The sequence below is a fragment of the Trichosurus vulpecula genome, chromosome 8 (genome assembly GCF_011100635.1).
Source record: "Trichosurus vulpecula isolate mTriVul1 chromosome 8, mTriVul1.pri, whole genome shotgun sequence".
Lineage (NCBI taxonomy): Eukaryota > Metazoa > Chordata > Mammalia > Diprotodontia > Phalangeridae > Trichosurus > Trichosurus vulpecula.
The window spans coordinates 153,715,885-153,731,558 of record NC_050580.1 but is presented as its reverse complement, the minus strand read 5'-3'; the positions used below and the strand labels follow the sequence as shown (position 1 = coordinate 153,731,558).

The window sequence follows — 15,674 nt, the reverse complement described above, 5'->3', positions numbered from 1 at the left end:
TTGTTCCTTTCCCCCCTCCCCTTTCTTTTAATCCTATTCAAGGCTGCATTTGATGTACATTTTGACCTGATTTTAGTTGTATTCAAATGTTGAGGGAAGGGATAGGAATTTGATATTTTATTTGTCCTACCTTAAATATCCTAGATGATCTCCAGATCTTAAGCCTCTAGGGTTAGCCCTAATAACATGACGGGCCTCCCACCTGTTGGGCTGATCAAGACCCTGTGTTGCCTGTTTGAGCTTCCTAATAGTCCATGTGTGGCTTGAATGGGGCCTGAGTTTATGAAATGTATCTCTGAGGATTAAGCATCCAAACCTGGCCTTCTTTCCCAAAGGAGCTTCTCTGCATCCCTGAAAGAGGGAACGTTCCAGACAGCCACTGAGACGACCCCCACAGAACCACAGTGGCTGAAGGAGACCATTAAAACATCTGGTCCATAAAGACGGAAGCTGCCAGAAAGGCACTTAGATAAAACCAAAGAGATCTCCCCACCTTTCTTAATATTTTGATAACTGTATTTCATTACAATTGGTTTCCTTTGTAATCCTATATATTTTATTTTATGCATTTAAAAACATTATTCTAAGAAGGGGCCCATAGGTTTCCAGAAAGTTACATGCACAGTTATGACGGGAAATAGGATCTTTGAGGAAAAACTAAAGACTTGTATATCCTGGAGAAAAAAAGGCTGAGTAAGGACATATTTACTGCTTTCAGGGGTTTCTGACTCATCCCGTTCGTTTCAACTCCACAAACATGTATTCAGCTATTAAGCATCTTACTATGAGCAAATTGGGATGGAGAGGGAGTAACTAAGCATAGAGGATAGAGGGCTGGCCTTGAAGTCAGGAAGGCCTGAGTTCAAATCCTCCCCCTGTTCCATGCTAGCTATATGTCATTTAAGTCACTTAATGTACGGTCTTCACAATGAGAATATGAGTTTGTTGAGAGCTAGGGCTCTTAGTTTTTTATCTGTATCTGTATCCCTAGCACTTAGCCCAGTAAGCATTTAATAAATATTTTAATTATTCATTCATTTAATCTCTCACTACTGCAGGTCTAAGACTGTAAGTTACAGAAAGTTGTCTATCTGCATTAGTGAAGGGCATGTCCACACCCAAATGGAATCACAGACCCAGACAAAACAAAGCATGCAAAGCACTGTGCTAGGCACTGAGGAAGCAAAAAAAATCAAAATTGTTGGTACCTGCCTTCAAGGAGTCTACCATCTACTAAATGAGAATATGACCTATAATGTATACAGATAAGCATGATACAAGACAGATTACTGTGGATGCAAAGATTCAAGCATAGTGTCAGAGGAAAATTGGGAGAGGAAGAGCTCATTTCCAGGAAGGGGAATTATGGAAGGCTTCAAGGGGGAGGCAGAGCACTTCAATGAACCTTGAAGGAAGAGCAGGATTTTGACAAGAACAGATAAAAAGGGAGGGAGTCCATCCCAGAAATGAGGAAAATGCACAGAAGTCAAAGTCTGAGACTAACTATTCCACATCCTCCCTCAACCTCAGCCTTCAGAGGAGAAATGAGCTTAAGCTATGATAAGAGAATTCAAATTAGCCACTGGGGATATTAAAACTAGGAGGGATGAGAATTTGTCTTGGGACAGTAGAGGCAGGGAGCTGGATATGATAACCTCTGCAGGATGGTCTTCCAGCTCTAGAACTTAAGAACCTTTCCTTAAGTTCAGAAGTCTAGTGTGGGGAGATTGGACTTTTCCCCAGGGTGCCAGCATGGAATGGGGTATGTTTTCCTCCCTATAGCAGCCTTTAGACCACCTGGTCTGTTTCACATAGCAGGACCATACTTCTTTGTCCAGATTAGGGCCACTACCCCTTCCTTTCCCCCTGACCAAAAAAAAAAACTAGGGGGATAAAAAACTCCCAGAACTTCAATCCCCTTTCCCTAGGAGCTGCCTTTCTCCCTAACTCCTGTGGGAATGGAGTCTGGACCAGATGGAGGATGGGATAAGTGCTCCTATGGTTAACCTACCCTGTGTTCTGTCCCCTCTTCCCATCCCTCCTTTATACTGTCTTCTTTGGTCCTTTTTATTCCCCTGCCCCCCAAACTGCTTCTGCCCAGGTAAAAGAATTCCTTACTTAAGTTCCATCAATCTTACCATTGTCCCTCTGTTTTCTTTTGTAGGCATGCAGCCCTCTCTGGTCTCATGAGTGTGGGAGTTCATACTATACCACAGGGATGTGCTCTCGGGTCAACTCCAACTTCCGATTCGCCAAGACAGTGGCCCCAGCTCTCCAAAGTAGGTCACTATATAGCTTCTGTCTTGGGCTGGACCTTAGACCTTTCGTGGGAAGTTTGCAGCTTTGATTAATTCAGCTATGACTGTGATTGGGGGGAAAGAGTCCCACCTGGATGGTTCCTCATCCCCATTGCTAACTTGTTGGGAGACCTTGGGCAAATCCTTTGACATCTCTGTGCCTCAACAGTGACAATACTTGCCTCACAAGATGTTTGTGAAGTTCAGGTAAGGTGACAGGCAAGAAAAGACTTTTAAAAGGTCCTGGACAAATGTGAGGGACAGTAGGTAAATGAGAGATCCTCTAACTGATCTAACTGAAGAGGAAGTCATTCTAAGAAAAGTTACATAAAGACAAACACCTCTTGGCATCTGGGAGTCATCGCCCTGCCTGCCTAGTCCTCCCAGGAGCATCGAACCTCATCCTCCACCCTTGGGGTCTCTTTTTGTTTTTCTTAAAGGGGGTCTTGGAATTCTGAAGGAGGGAGACCTCCCACCACCCCCTCTTTTCCTGGTATGGGCATGCAGCTCAGATCAATTCAGCAAGAAAAAACAAAGAAAGAATTTGGGACTCGTCTCCTGCAAGCGCAGACTGCTTGGCTCAGCGCCTTCCCATTTCCTTTCTGTTCAATATCACTGCAGAAGCGTTGCCTGCTGCCATTTTTATGGAGGGTGAAAGGATTAGCACCTTGCCCTACCCGCACATACACGCACCCTTACTCTCCCTTAACAACAGGACTCAACCAGTAGATGGAATTATTATATTAGGGAGGGGTGGCAATGAGCCAGGAAGGGTAATCATTACCCTGTAAGGAGGTTGATCGGTGAAGTAACACCACCACTTGGCAGAAAAAGAGGCAGTGGGTCTGCTCATACAAGGTGACGAATAATTCGCCCTCTCCCCTTCCCTAAGCCCCCAAAGAGGGAAAGATGGTAGCAAGGGATGAAAAGACAGCAGCCCCCCCCACCAAAAAAAGTGAGTGACTGTCTCACCGGATTCAAGAAGACAAACGTTTCAATAGGAGAGGAGGATTCCAGAAAGATTCTCTGTCATCAGCCCATCAAGACTGTGGTACAGAGAAAAGAGTATTCACTGTGTTGTTCAAATCTGCCGCATGTAATCCATATGACTTTGGGCAAGTCACTTGGCCTCCCTATGGCTCAGTTTCCTAGTCTGTAAAATAAGCGAGGGGGGATTGGACTAGAAGGCCAGGGGCTCTTAACCTGGGGTCCAGAAACTTGTTTTGTTTTGGTTTTTTATATTTTGATAATGCTATTTCAATATAACTTTTTTCCTTTGTAATCCTATACATTTTATATTACGCATTTAAAAACATTCTGAGAAGGAACTCATGGCCTTTACCAGACTTCCAAAGTGGGTCTGTGTCACAAAAAAAGGTTAAGAACCCCTGCTCTAGGCAAAAAGATACAAGTTTCTCAGGCCCCCTAAATACCAGGGGCCCCTTAATGCAAAGTCCTAAATCCATTGGTGGGTGGTGGGTGGTGGGGGCAGGGAAGGAAGCAAATCCATCAAGCTTGGTTGACCACAGACATGTTAAGATGATCAAACCCTGCTTGCAGCCCCCCAATGCAATGTGAATGGCCAAGTCACTTCTCCCCACACAGAAGCAGCCTTGAGGAGTTGTCTTACTCTACCAATTCCAAACTACCCTGGTGAACTGGAAAATGAAGGGGATCAAAAACTCAGCACTAACCAATAGGACCCAAGATTGTCCCACAGATCTTACTATAATGAGAGCTGAAGTGGGCATATTTCAAAGTCTCGACAACGCAGACGTTACTGACATATTTGCAAGCCAAAAAGCCTCATAAGGCACTGCTTTATGATAAACTGCATAATGGTATCCATTTTTCCCTGTTCCTAACAATATGGAAAAAATAAACAGTGGACCAGCCACAGATGTTTGCCCAGGGCCCCGTAAGTGGGTTAATGAGTTCCTGCCAAACCCTGCTGTCCAATCCCTTCAATGGAACAGCCTCCCCTTGATATGATCATGATTGGGGGTGGAGGAGGGTGGTGGGGAAGGCTCAGATCATAGAATATTAAAGCTGGATAGGTCCATCTCATACAGATGAGGGAACTGAGACCCTGAAAAAATTAAGGGGGTCACTCAAGATCACAGAGCTGACTGGCAGTAGAGACAAGTCAAGTCACGTCAACAGAGGTCTTCTATGTACCAGGCACTGTTCTAAGCACTAGGCATTCAAAGAAATGCTTAGTGCAGCTAGGTGGAGTGTATAAGAGTACCAGGCCAAGAGCCTTCATCTTCCTGAGTTCAAATCTAACCTCAAACACTTACTAGCTGTGTGACCCTGGGCAAGTCACTTAACTCAGGTTGCCTCAGTTTCCTTACCTGTAAAATGAGCTGGAAAATGAAATGACAAACTTTTCAGTATCCTTGCCAAGAAAACCCTATATGGGGTCACAAAGAGTCAGACACAACTGAAAAGAACTCAACGATTCCGGGACAGACAAGATAGAAATAACTATGTACGGACAAGAAATAGATGGGATAGATAATTCAGAAGATAAATTGGAGATGAGCTCAGCCAAGACTAAAACCTAGGACTCCTAATTCCCAATCCAGTGCTTTTCCCATGACGCTACTGTTAAGCCAAGGGCCAGGTACAGCCCACAAACTAGAGCCTTCCCCAACCCTGGAAGTCAACTTCAGAACTAAGTTCTAATTCCAGTCGTGCCCCTACTTAGCTGTGCGATGAGGGAGGATGACCTAGCTAGAGGAAGCAGCCCAGTTCTGATGCTCATCTATCACAAATCACCATCACCTCTCTGGGGCCTCAGTTTCTCCATCCGTCAGATGAAGGCTTTTGTAGTCAAAAGATCATATGCAGAATCACTGATCTGACAGGGACTTTGGAAGGGATGCACTCCAAGGTCCTTTCCAACTTGGACATCCTACAATTCTAGGACCCTATGAACCCTGCAGTCCTTTGTCCTTCACCCTCAGTATAGTCAAAACTGATCTGAAATCTGCATCTGTTTCTGGGTTCCATAACTAAAGACAGATGTGGTAGACAGGGATGAGAGGGATACAAATTCATAGAGTTGAATAGAACTGGAATTATTTGGCTAGGAGGAGAGAAGACTGGGGAGTGACATTGAAATGACCTTTCACTCTCTGAGAGGTTATTAGAAAGGATCCTCTGAGAACAGATCAATAGAGAGTGGTTTACACTATACCAAGAGGGACTTAGGTCAGATGTAAAGAAAAATTGTGTGACAGTGAGTGTGGCTAGGAGCTAGAACAGATGGCCAAGAAAGACTAAGGATTCTCCTTCCCCGGAGATTTAATATCCTGAGATGTCTATGATTTCTTCCAGCCTGGAGGAAAAGTCCCCTCCAGCCCAAAAGTCTGTAACTTGTTACAAATGCAAATCTGGTTAAGTTATGATTGTATGCCTGTTTCCTTAGGGTGTCAAACATACATGGACATCATTATTGTCTTGGATGGCTCCAACAGCATCTACCCCTGGGTAGAAGTCCAGCACTTTCTCATAAACATCTTGAAGAAGTTTTACATCGGTCCCGGTCAGATCCAGGTGAGTGTCTAAGAGTTATTTCATATTGCTGAGAGAAAGGTGCTTAACTCATAGGCATCAAACTTGGGTTCGAGTCCCAGCATGACCTAGAGAAGTTCACGATCTGTGAAACCTTAGTTTTCCTCATCTGTGAAATGGGAGGAATATGCTTGATTCATAGGATTATTGTGAGGTGATTGCTTTATAGACTAACAAACCCTGTAGAAAAATCCAGCGTATTCTTTCCAGTTCTGAAATGGTCCCCTTTTTCTGGGCAAGGCTCAGGATTATAATAACTGACTTTTCCCAAATCCACTGACTGATCCAGTTCTGTACTGGTGGGACGGCCCCATAGCCATAGAAAGGGATCACTAAAAAGGAAATGAATCAAGGAAGAAGCTAGGAAGTCCTAATCACAGGATATTTGAAAAATCAGAGTCGTCAGCCTCTGTTAGCTCCACAGCCCGTCCAGTGCAGAGTTCTTTCTCTAATGAGGACACCAGAGGACAGAGATTAGGGCCATACCTCCAAAAGTCCTAGTTATCCTTACCTACGCTGCATGGCTCTATTAGGCAACTGGTTGGCACAGTGGATAGAGTGCCAGGCCTGGAGTCAGGCAAACTCCTCTTCCTGATTTCAGATCTGGGCTCACTTATTAGCTGTGTGTGATCCTGGACACGTCAATTAACCCTGTTTGCCTCAGTTTCCTCATCTGTAAAAAGAGACGGAGAAGGAAGTTGCAAACCACTCCAGTATTTTTGCCAAGAAAACCCCAAATGAGGTCATGAAGAGTCAGAACTGAACAACAACATGGCTCTATGACATGAACCAGGAATCTATCTAAACTTTTTTTTCAATTAACAAGTATTTTTTCTCTCTCTTTCCACCCCCACTTGAAAAGAAGAAAGAAAAAGAAAACCCATATATCAAACTTACATAGTCAAGCAAAACAGATTCCCACATTGGCGGTGTATGCTTTAATCTATTGCCTCTCTGTCTGGAGGTGGGCAGCACCCTTTATCATCAGTCAGAATTAGAATTCTTAAATCTTTCAAAGTCTCAGCCTTTTTTAAGCAGGTCAGTTTCCATTTGACCTAAGTTCCCCTTGGTACAGTCTAAATCTCTCTCTCTCTATTGATCTGTTTTCAGAGGATGCTTTCTAATAACCTTTCAATAACCCAACAAGAAAACTTTCTGGATTCTCCTGATTTTTCAGTGATTCCCCAACCCTTTTCCATTGCTGTTCTTATTTTTTATAACAAAAAAAAAGCTTTTTCTTTACTGATCTGTGCATGGTATTACTTTGACCCCAGGAAAAGACAAAGTGTTTCCAGGCAACAACTATTTGGTTTATGGTGCTGTACCTTCACCCCACCCCTACCCTGAGCCTAGCACAGTGCCTGGCATACAGTAACTGCCTAATAAATATCTGTTGAAATGAATTAAAGCAGTTGATGTTTCCAGCCTGTATAGACTGTTGAGGTTACAGGATCATAAATCTAAAACTCGAAGAGAGCTCTGAAGCTGTCTAATCCAACCCTCCCAGCCCCTCCCATTTTACAGATAAAGAAACTGAGGTGTAGAGAGGTTAAGGGTCACACAGCCAGTAAGCATTAAAGGTAAGATTTGAACTCAGGTCCTTTGACTATATGCAAGGCTCTCTCCTCATCTTGTAAACAGTCTCACTACATAATATTTCCTTTTTATTTGTCCTAAACTTCTCTTTTTCAAGTTTTTCAAATTAATTCCTTGAATTCTAGTACTCTGGGATTTATGTTTGTCCAATCCATACCCATTCTCAGGCTATAGAGTTTATTCCTGTACTTTCTCAGCTTGCTCAGTTTACTCGTTGGGTCTCTTCTTATTTGGCAGCCACCTCCGGTCCTTGTCCCCTTGGCCACTACAGGGCTCTGCCTCAGTGTGACTGGATTCCTGGGGGTCGGGGGAGGGGGCTGGTATCCACAAATCTTCCCTCCCACCCAAGGGGGCACAGAGTCCAGGAACACTTCAGCCCCACCAGTCAGTCCAAGTGACAGTGGGTCATGCGCTTCCCTCTCCTCCCCCCCTCTGACTTCCAGGTGGGCGTGGTTCAGTACGGAGAAGATGTGGTGCATGAGTTTCACCTGAATGACTACAGGTCTGTAAAAGATGTGGTGGAAGCTGCCAGCCATATCGAGCAGAGAGGAGGTACAGAAACCCGGACGGCGTTTGGGATAGAATTTGCTCGGTAAAAATTCTGATGTGGAATTTGAGAATGTCCTGTTTTTGTGAGGCCAGAGGCTACACGTACATACACACACACACACACACACACACGAATGCATGAATGCATTCACTCTAACACATGCATGCATATATACACTCTACACATATATATGCACACACATATGTATGGATGTACACACATGTACACATACCTAGTGCAGAAAATAAAAGGGATGGAGTTCATCTAACTGGTATTTCAGAGTCCTACTACAGATTGCATCCAAGCAGCCCCTGGAAGGTTGTGAGGGTGGGGATACAGGTTCTGAGGCTGATTGAGCTCCTAAAGACCAACTAGGCCCTAGGGAGTCACTGACACTACACCAGGAGATATTTCCAGGACTGATACATTCTGCCAGCACCCCAAAGAGCACTGCACCTCTATACGGTAATAATTCTTCAGGTGGACATATCTCTATCTATATTAATGCTTGCTCTAAACTTTTTTAACATTGTCAGTTGATCCCCACAATAATCCCATTAAGTAGGCAGGTTAAATTCAATGAATTTGGGGCAAAGGCCATCCAATCCAACCTGCTCCTTTTAAAGATGAGGAAACGTGGACAGAGAAGGACAGTAACTTGCCAGGGACATACAGCAAGCCCGTACCACGGTCAGGATTAGAACCCACGTCTCCTGGCTCCAAATCCAGAACCCTTTCTATTATACCATGCGACCCCTCCCCATTTTATAGCTAGACACTGGTGAGACTTAGTTGTATGGTTGGGACTGAAAATTTTAGATCTTTAGACTTCAGGTTTGATGTTCTTTCCATCACACCATGCCCACCTCAGCTGAACCCTCCTCATCCCAGTGGAAAATCTAAAATTTCAGGAGATACCTACTTGTTGGGGCAGCTAGGTGGCACAGCAAATAAAATGACAGGCCTGGAATCAAGAAGTCCTGAGTTCAAATCCAATCTCAGACACCGACTAGCTGTGTGACCCTGGGCAAGTCACTTAATCCTGATGGCCTCAGTTTCCTCATATACAAAAGGAACTGGAGGAGAAAATGGCAAACCACTCCAGTACCTCTGCCAAGGAAACCCCAAATGTTATCACAAAGAGTTGGACACAACAGAAATATGAACAATCTACTTACCGATAAACTCAGTAACTCACTGACTGTTAAGTGGGATCCTGTTCTGCATAAGGAAAACACAGAATTCAATTCAACAAACGTTTATTAAGTGAAGAACCCTGTACCCAGCTCTGAGAAATAGAAGATGTAGATCCTGGCCACGTGGGGTTCATAGTCTCCTGGGGGGATATGACATAAGCACAAATAATTATAAATATGAATTATATCATGAGTACACAGATAAACAATGTGGCAGAATAGATGCAAAAAGCCAGGCTCAGGTTTCAGAAAGAGCTGGTTTCAAGTCCTGCCTCTGATACCTGTTGGCTCTATGACCCTTAACCTCTCAGTAACCCCAAGCAACTCTAAGACCAGGAGCTGGTGGAACAGCTGATGATCAGCATGGCAGAGGGAGCTCCCTTAAAGTTCTCCACGAAGGAAACCCCTGGATTGGCAGCTGGGCTGGCCTAAGGCCAAGGATCACAAGGCTGAGCCCTCCAGTCAAAAGATAATGAAAAGTCATCAAGATTCAGAGTTGGAGAAAGAAGCCTAGATCGCTGCCTCCATCCATGCCCCGCTGTCATCAAAGATGGCTCTGGTATTAGCCAATAACTTGGCTTCTTGGGCAGTGTACATCTAGGAAGCAGGCATGGATTGGCAGCCACTTCCCATCCTTGTCCCCTGCCTCAGTGCTACTGGTTTCCTGGGGTCAGGGGAGGGGGCGGGTATCCACAAATCTTCCATCACACCCAAAGGGGCGCAGAGTCCAGTCCAATGGATGCTACCCAAGAAGTCTAGTCACTGGCCCATGCTAGAGTCATCTCTAGGAGGCAAATGGAGCCCTATCACATTTTGTTGGCTCCCTGTCCCCCCCCCCCATTTTAATAAATCCATTCAGTCAAGCAACAGCTATTTATTAAACACTAGCTGTGTACCAGGCACTGTAAATACAAATAAAAAAATAAAAACAGCCCCTGCCCTCAATGAGTTCACCTTCTAATGGGAGAGTCAACTGTGGCCCTACAGGCTAACTAGCTAAAGTGCTTTGCAAACCTTGAACCATTATATTAAATACTAGTTACGATTATGAATATGATTATTATTAGTTCCAAGCGTCCCCTATGGGCAAGTATCTTCAATGCCAGGGATGCATCCACACGGTGGAATAGGACGACTTGTTCTAAAGGCAGAGGATATGGATTTGACTCTCACCTCTTCCACTGAGGACCTCTTTGATCTTGGAAAAGTCACTTTACTTTTCTGGGACTCAGTTTCCTCAGCTGTAAAATAAGGTGGTTATAGTATCTGGCTTCCGAGGTCTCTTCTCTAATAATACAAATCTTATCTCATTTTATCCTCACGACACCCTTCGAGAAAAGTGCTACCATTATCCCCTATGCCACTATAATATATTATATATAATGTTATAATATATACTATATACATATAGTATATAATATAATATATTTATATAATTCTATATGGTAATATATTATAATAATTCTATATATAATATATACTATAATACTTTATAATATTATATGTAAATGTATAATATATAAATATATTTAATATATTATAGGTATAGATGCTACCGTAATATAATAGCTACTATTATAGATGAGGAAACTGAGGTAAACACGGGTTACGTGAATTGACTAGGGTCATAGCTAATAAGCATCTGAGGTAGGATTTGAACTCAGATTTTCCTGACTTTGGGTCCAATACTCTATTCCCTGCATCGCCCAGGTAGCTGGCTTGTGTCTTCGGTCTATTAACTCTCTGATTCCTAGCTTTTGTCCCTAGTGCATAAGGCCTTAGCAAAAAACCTGCCTCTCGTTCAGATTACCAAATCCCACTTGTCTGTACTTACACCCCGCCATGCTGCAATAAGAATAAGAATATATGATACATAATATGATACATAGGTAATATATAATACTTGCTGGCATTTATATAGGATTTTAAACTCTGTAGAGACCTTTATAGACATTATCTCATTGGAGCCATATAAGAATCCCGGGAGATAAGTGGTAGGTGTAGGACATTATCATCCCCATTTTACAGGTAGGGAAATCGAGGCTAACGAGTCACCTGTGATCTCATAGCTACTACATGTCAGAGGTAGAATATGGACGCAAGACATCCTTACTCCAAGTCCAGCACTCTGATGAATCAATGCGATGAAATATCTGCTGAGGAGTCCCAAGTAAGACTGCTTGATAAGGTATTCCCCTGAGGATTTCTACCCTGGGAGTTCAGGAGGGCTCCCTTTAGCCTTCCTTTCCCTCTCGTTCATCAGCTTCATCCAGGCCCTGGACTACCATGGCCACTGCCTTTCTATACTGATGAGCGTGTCTAGGTAAAACTGGTTAGACTGAGGCTGGTTCTAAGTGAACATCTTACTGGCGTGAAGACCAGACTACTGACTCACCATCAGGAGACTCTGTGCCGGGAGTTGTTTTGCTAACAGTGGGGATGCCTAGGGTCGAGTCATCCCAATTCTTTCGCCTGGTTGCCCACCGTCCTCTACCCTGGGGACCTGCAGCATTCATGTATGAGCCAGCCACAGGGTGAGTGAGGGAGGCTGAGGTCCTGGGACTGATTTGTTCTCTGTTCAAAGCTAATTAGCTCATACCTAAATCAAACCCACTACCTTGGCCTCATTAGCACCAGACTCCAGTCCCAACCAAGCCCAGACAGATGTTTAGCATATGACTCACCAGATGTTTTGGACCATTAAAGTGGCTCACAGGGATTGCCATGGTGTATAATCTGTACTTCATGCGAGGTTCGACTATAACCTGCACATTTTCAGCCCCAGATTACATTACATGTCATACTTATAAAGCTAGAAAAACCTTCTCCTCCTCCCCACAAGGGTCCAAGAACTAGTCACAGTATATATTTTGGTGAATAAGATTTCACTGGAATAAGGCAACTTTTTATTCTAAGAAACAAAAGGACAATATATTATGCTGGTCCAAATAAAGAGTGGGCTTTTTTTTCTTTTAAAATCTGGGTTGTATAAAAATTGAATATGGCCTATAATCAGTATTATTTTTCAGAGGATACCCATTTTTTATTCCCTGAAAAAAAGACCTCATTTTAAAGAATGCAGCTGATTCAGGGTCAGCCTATATTCTGACCAAGACAACAGTATTTTCAACTCTGTTTTCTTCATATGGCTAACTAGGTCCCAGATTGCTAACAATCCATGCAATAATAATAATTCAGTTTGATTCAAGGAACATTGGATAATGTCCACTGTGTGCCAGAAACTCTGATATGTGCTATAGGAATAAAGTGATCAAAAATACAAGGCCTTGCATGTCAGGAAATAAGCTTCTTACATCCAGGGACTCTCATTCTCATGTTTGTATTCCCCGGGGCCAAGCACAGTCCCTGGCACATAGTAGGTACTTATTAAAAACTAGCCAATTGAGTAATATATACTTTTCAAAGTATTTCTCTACTCATCATTTCCTTTGGTCCTACGAACAATCCTATGAGAAAAGGCAGATGTAATTAAACCCTTTTGACAGATGACAAAACTGTTCCAGAGACACCCAGCTAGAAGTTAGGAGCTGTGACTGTTGATCTCAGCTTTGCTACTCTCGTCGTGACCTCGGCCAGTTACCGTAAGCACTGGGTAAGAGTCAAGTCACTTCATCTGCTTCAGTTTCCCTCTCTGTTCACGCAGGGTTTTCTATTATTTCTCCCTGCCTTGCCCAGGCATGAGGTTTATTCAAGACAACAAATGTGTAAACGCTTGCCAAAGAGGGAATTTTTGCGTGACATGATTTTATTCAACATATTAATGATCTGAGAAGCAACGCAGTCCAGGAGAGAAGATCGGTGACCTAGCTTCTAGGCTCAGTTGGTCGCTTATCACCTGTGTGACCTATAGCATATCACTGGACCTCTCTGGCCTTTGTTTCCTCATCTATAAAGTGAAGGAATTAGAACAGATGATCTCTAAGGTTGCTTCCCTCCCCCAGCTCTAACACTCTATCAGTCTGTGACTTACCTAAACTAACAGAGTCAATTGGAGGCAATGCTTGCACTAGAACCGTAGTCTTCTGATGCCTCACCTTCTGATGCTCTTCCACTAGGCAGCTAAGAATGCAGACAGAAGGTTAGACTTGGAGTCAGGAAGACCTGAGTTCAAATCTGACCTCATGTGACCCTGGCAAGTCACTTAACCTCTATCTGTGTCAGTTTCCTGCTTTCCAGGGTTTGGGGGAGGATAATACGAGAATATTTGTCAAGCAGCTTGCACCCCTCAAAGCGCTATAGAAATGCCATTATTAAACACATTTTAGAGAAGTGAGGGTGGGGGGAAGGTATTCAGGCTTCCAAATGTCAGTGGTTTGGGACTTTTCTACTATTCTGGATTTTCTGGATCCCCACCCCCATCATTAGTGCAGATAATCAAAAGTCTCCTGTGGCCAATGAACAAATGGTACGTTTCTAAGACTACCCCCAAATGTAAAGCACGTCACCTGCTAATATGGAATAATCACATTCATCTCACTGACTCCAAAGCCAACACTCCAGCCACGACGGCCCCCTGCTCCTCGCTACTGTACACTCTCATCGCTGAGTCCAACATCGCGGGGCTGAGGGTTTCCGTCCTATAAAGTTGGTAACCTTTTCGTCCATGTTTCCAAAAGAGAATATTTCCCGGGTGTCCTTAGATGCATGTTATTTATGGCTTCCTTTCACGTCTTGCGTTATGTTTTCAAGCGTGATGATCATTTAAGAGATGATCTCGCTTGAGAATATACTTTGAAAATAAAAAAACGAGATCGAGACAGAAGGGATTAGCAGTGTTCTCATTTCTTTGGAGCTCATCTCCTCGTACTCAGGGACTCATCTAGCACTATATGAAGGGTTACTCGAAGGCACTTGGTGCTGGTATAATAATAATGATGACGATGATATCTACCATTTATGTAGCACTTTAAGGTTTATAACATGCTTTACAAATATTATCTTATTTGACCCTCACAACAACCCTGGAAGGTCGGTGCTACTGTTATCCCCACTTTACAGAGCTGGACATTGAGGGAAATAGCAGTTGAGTGAATTGCCCAGGGTCACATAGCTTGTAAATGCCTAAGGCAAGATTTGAACTTGGGTTTTTCTGACTCCAAAACCAGCACTCTATCCACCCAGACACTTCACTGGGCATCACACAGAATAGGTTGAAGAGACCCTATCTACGCCCGTGAGAAGCTTGGGGTTTCAGGCAGGGCTTGGCAACCTGCGAAATGTATGCCAAAGATAACATGAATGGTGGTTTCCAGTGGCACGTGGGCCAGTTGCCACAATCATGCCTCATCGCCCACTGTTTGCATCAATACTCTGAGTACCCTGATTTGTGAGAACTAGGAGTCAGCGTGTGGTCAGCCCTTCCCTCCTCACCCCCACAGTATGACTGAAGGAAACAAGCCAGAACCTTGACACATCCCTTTTTAAGGTTATCTATCCTTGTTCTGAGACAATTAGATAATACAATCAAGTGGAGACCCTAGTAAAATAATGTAGGGGATCCTCAGAATGGCACCACTGATTTCGAATCCACATGAGACACGCAACCACCCACTGTGACAAATGTGTAATATTTCTAACTTCAAATACTTCCCAACACCTGTGCTTGCCTCAGCACTGCAGGCCATAGGCTGGTCTTCCAGATGTTCCAAAAGTTATTATGGACATAAAAAGTAGGCAGGGGGTGGGGCATCACCTGATGGCCAGAAATCTAGTGATAAACTTCTCAGAAAGTAACCAGTCTGGCCCTTAGATGACAATCATATGCTCACCACCCAAACCGTGTTCCCCACTCCATTCCAGTTCATCTTCCACACAGCTGCCAAAGTGACTTTCCTCAAGTATAGATCTGGGGGCAGCTAGGTGGCACAGTGGAGAAAGTGCCAGGCCTGGAGTCAGGAAGACCTGGGTTCAAATCTAGCCCCAGACACCAGCTGTGTAACCCTAGACAAGTCACTTAACATCTGTTTGCCTCAGTTTCCCCAATGGTCAAAATGTAAATAATAATACCTACCTCACAGAGTCGTTGTAAGGATCAGATGAGATATTTGTAAAGCACTCAGCATGATACCTGGCGTGTTGTTGTTGTTCAGTCATGTCCTACTTTTTGTGACCCTGTGGAACACCCTGTCCACAGTGTTTTCTTAGCAAAGATACTAGAGTAACATTTCCTTCTCCAATCGGACTAGACCCAACAAACAGTAGATGCTTAATAAATGCTTGCTCCCTTCCTCCTCCCCTTCACGACTCAGCCCTAACTTATCTTTCAGCCTCATTATACTCCCCTTCCTGCATGCTGTGATCCAGACAAACTGGCCTCCTCTCTGCTCTTCATACGTGACAGGCCACCTCTGTTCCCCGTGCCTTGGCACTGGCCATCTTTCTGCCTGAAATATATTCCCCCTTTACCTCCCCTCAGAGAATTCCTATCTTCCTTCA

The 15,674-nt window shown here is 43.8% G+C and overlaps 1 protein-coding gene across 1 annotated transcript in view; it reads left to right on the top strand.

Annotated features, from left to right (window-relative positions):
• The window catches only part of ITGA11 (integrin subunit alpha 11), a 149,625-nt gene that overhangs the window by 62,549 nt on the left and 71,402 nt on the right, over positions 1 to 15,674 (top strand). The window contains exons 5-7 of the mRNA XM_036736583.1: positions 2,165 to 2,279; positions 5,731 to 5,858; positions 7,916 to 8,064. Of these exons, the coding sequence (XP_036592478.1) occupies positions 2,165 to 2,279; positions 5,731 to 5,858; positions 7,916 to 8,064 (392 nt within the window). The remainder of the gene's footprint in view (positions 1 to 2,164; positions 2,280 to 5,730; positions 5,859 to 7,915; positions 8,065 to 15,674) is intronic.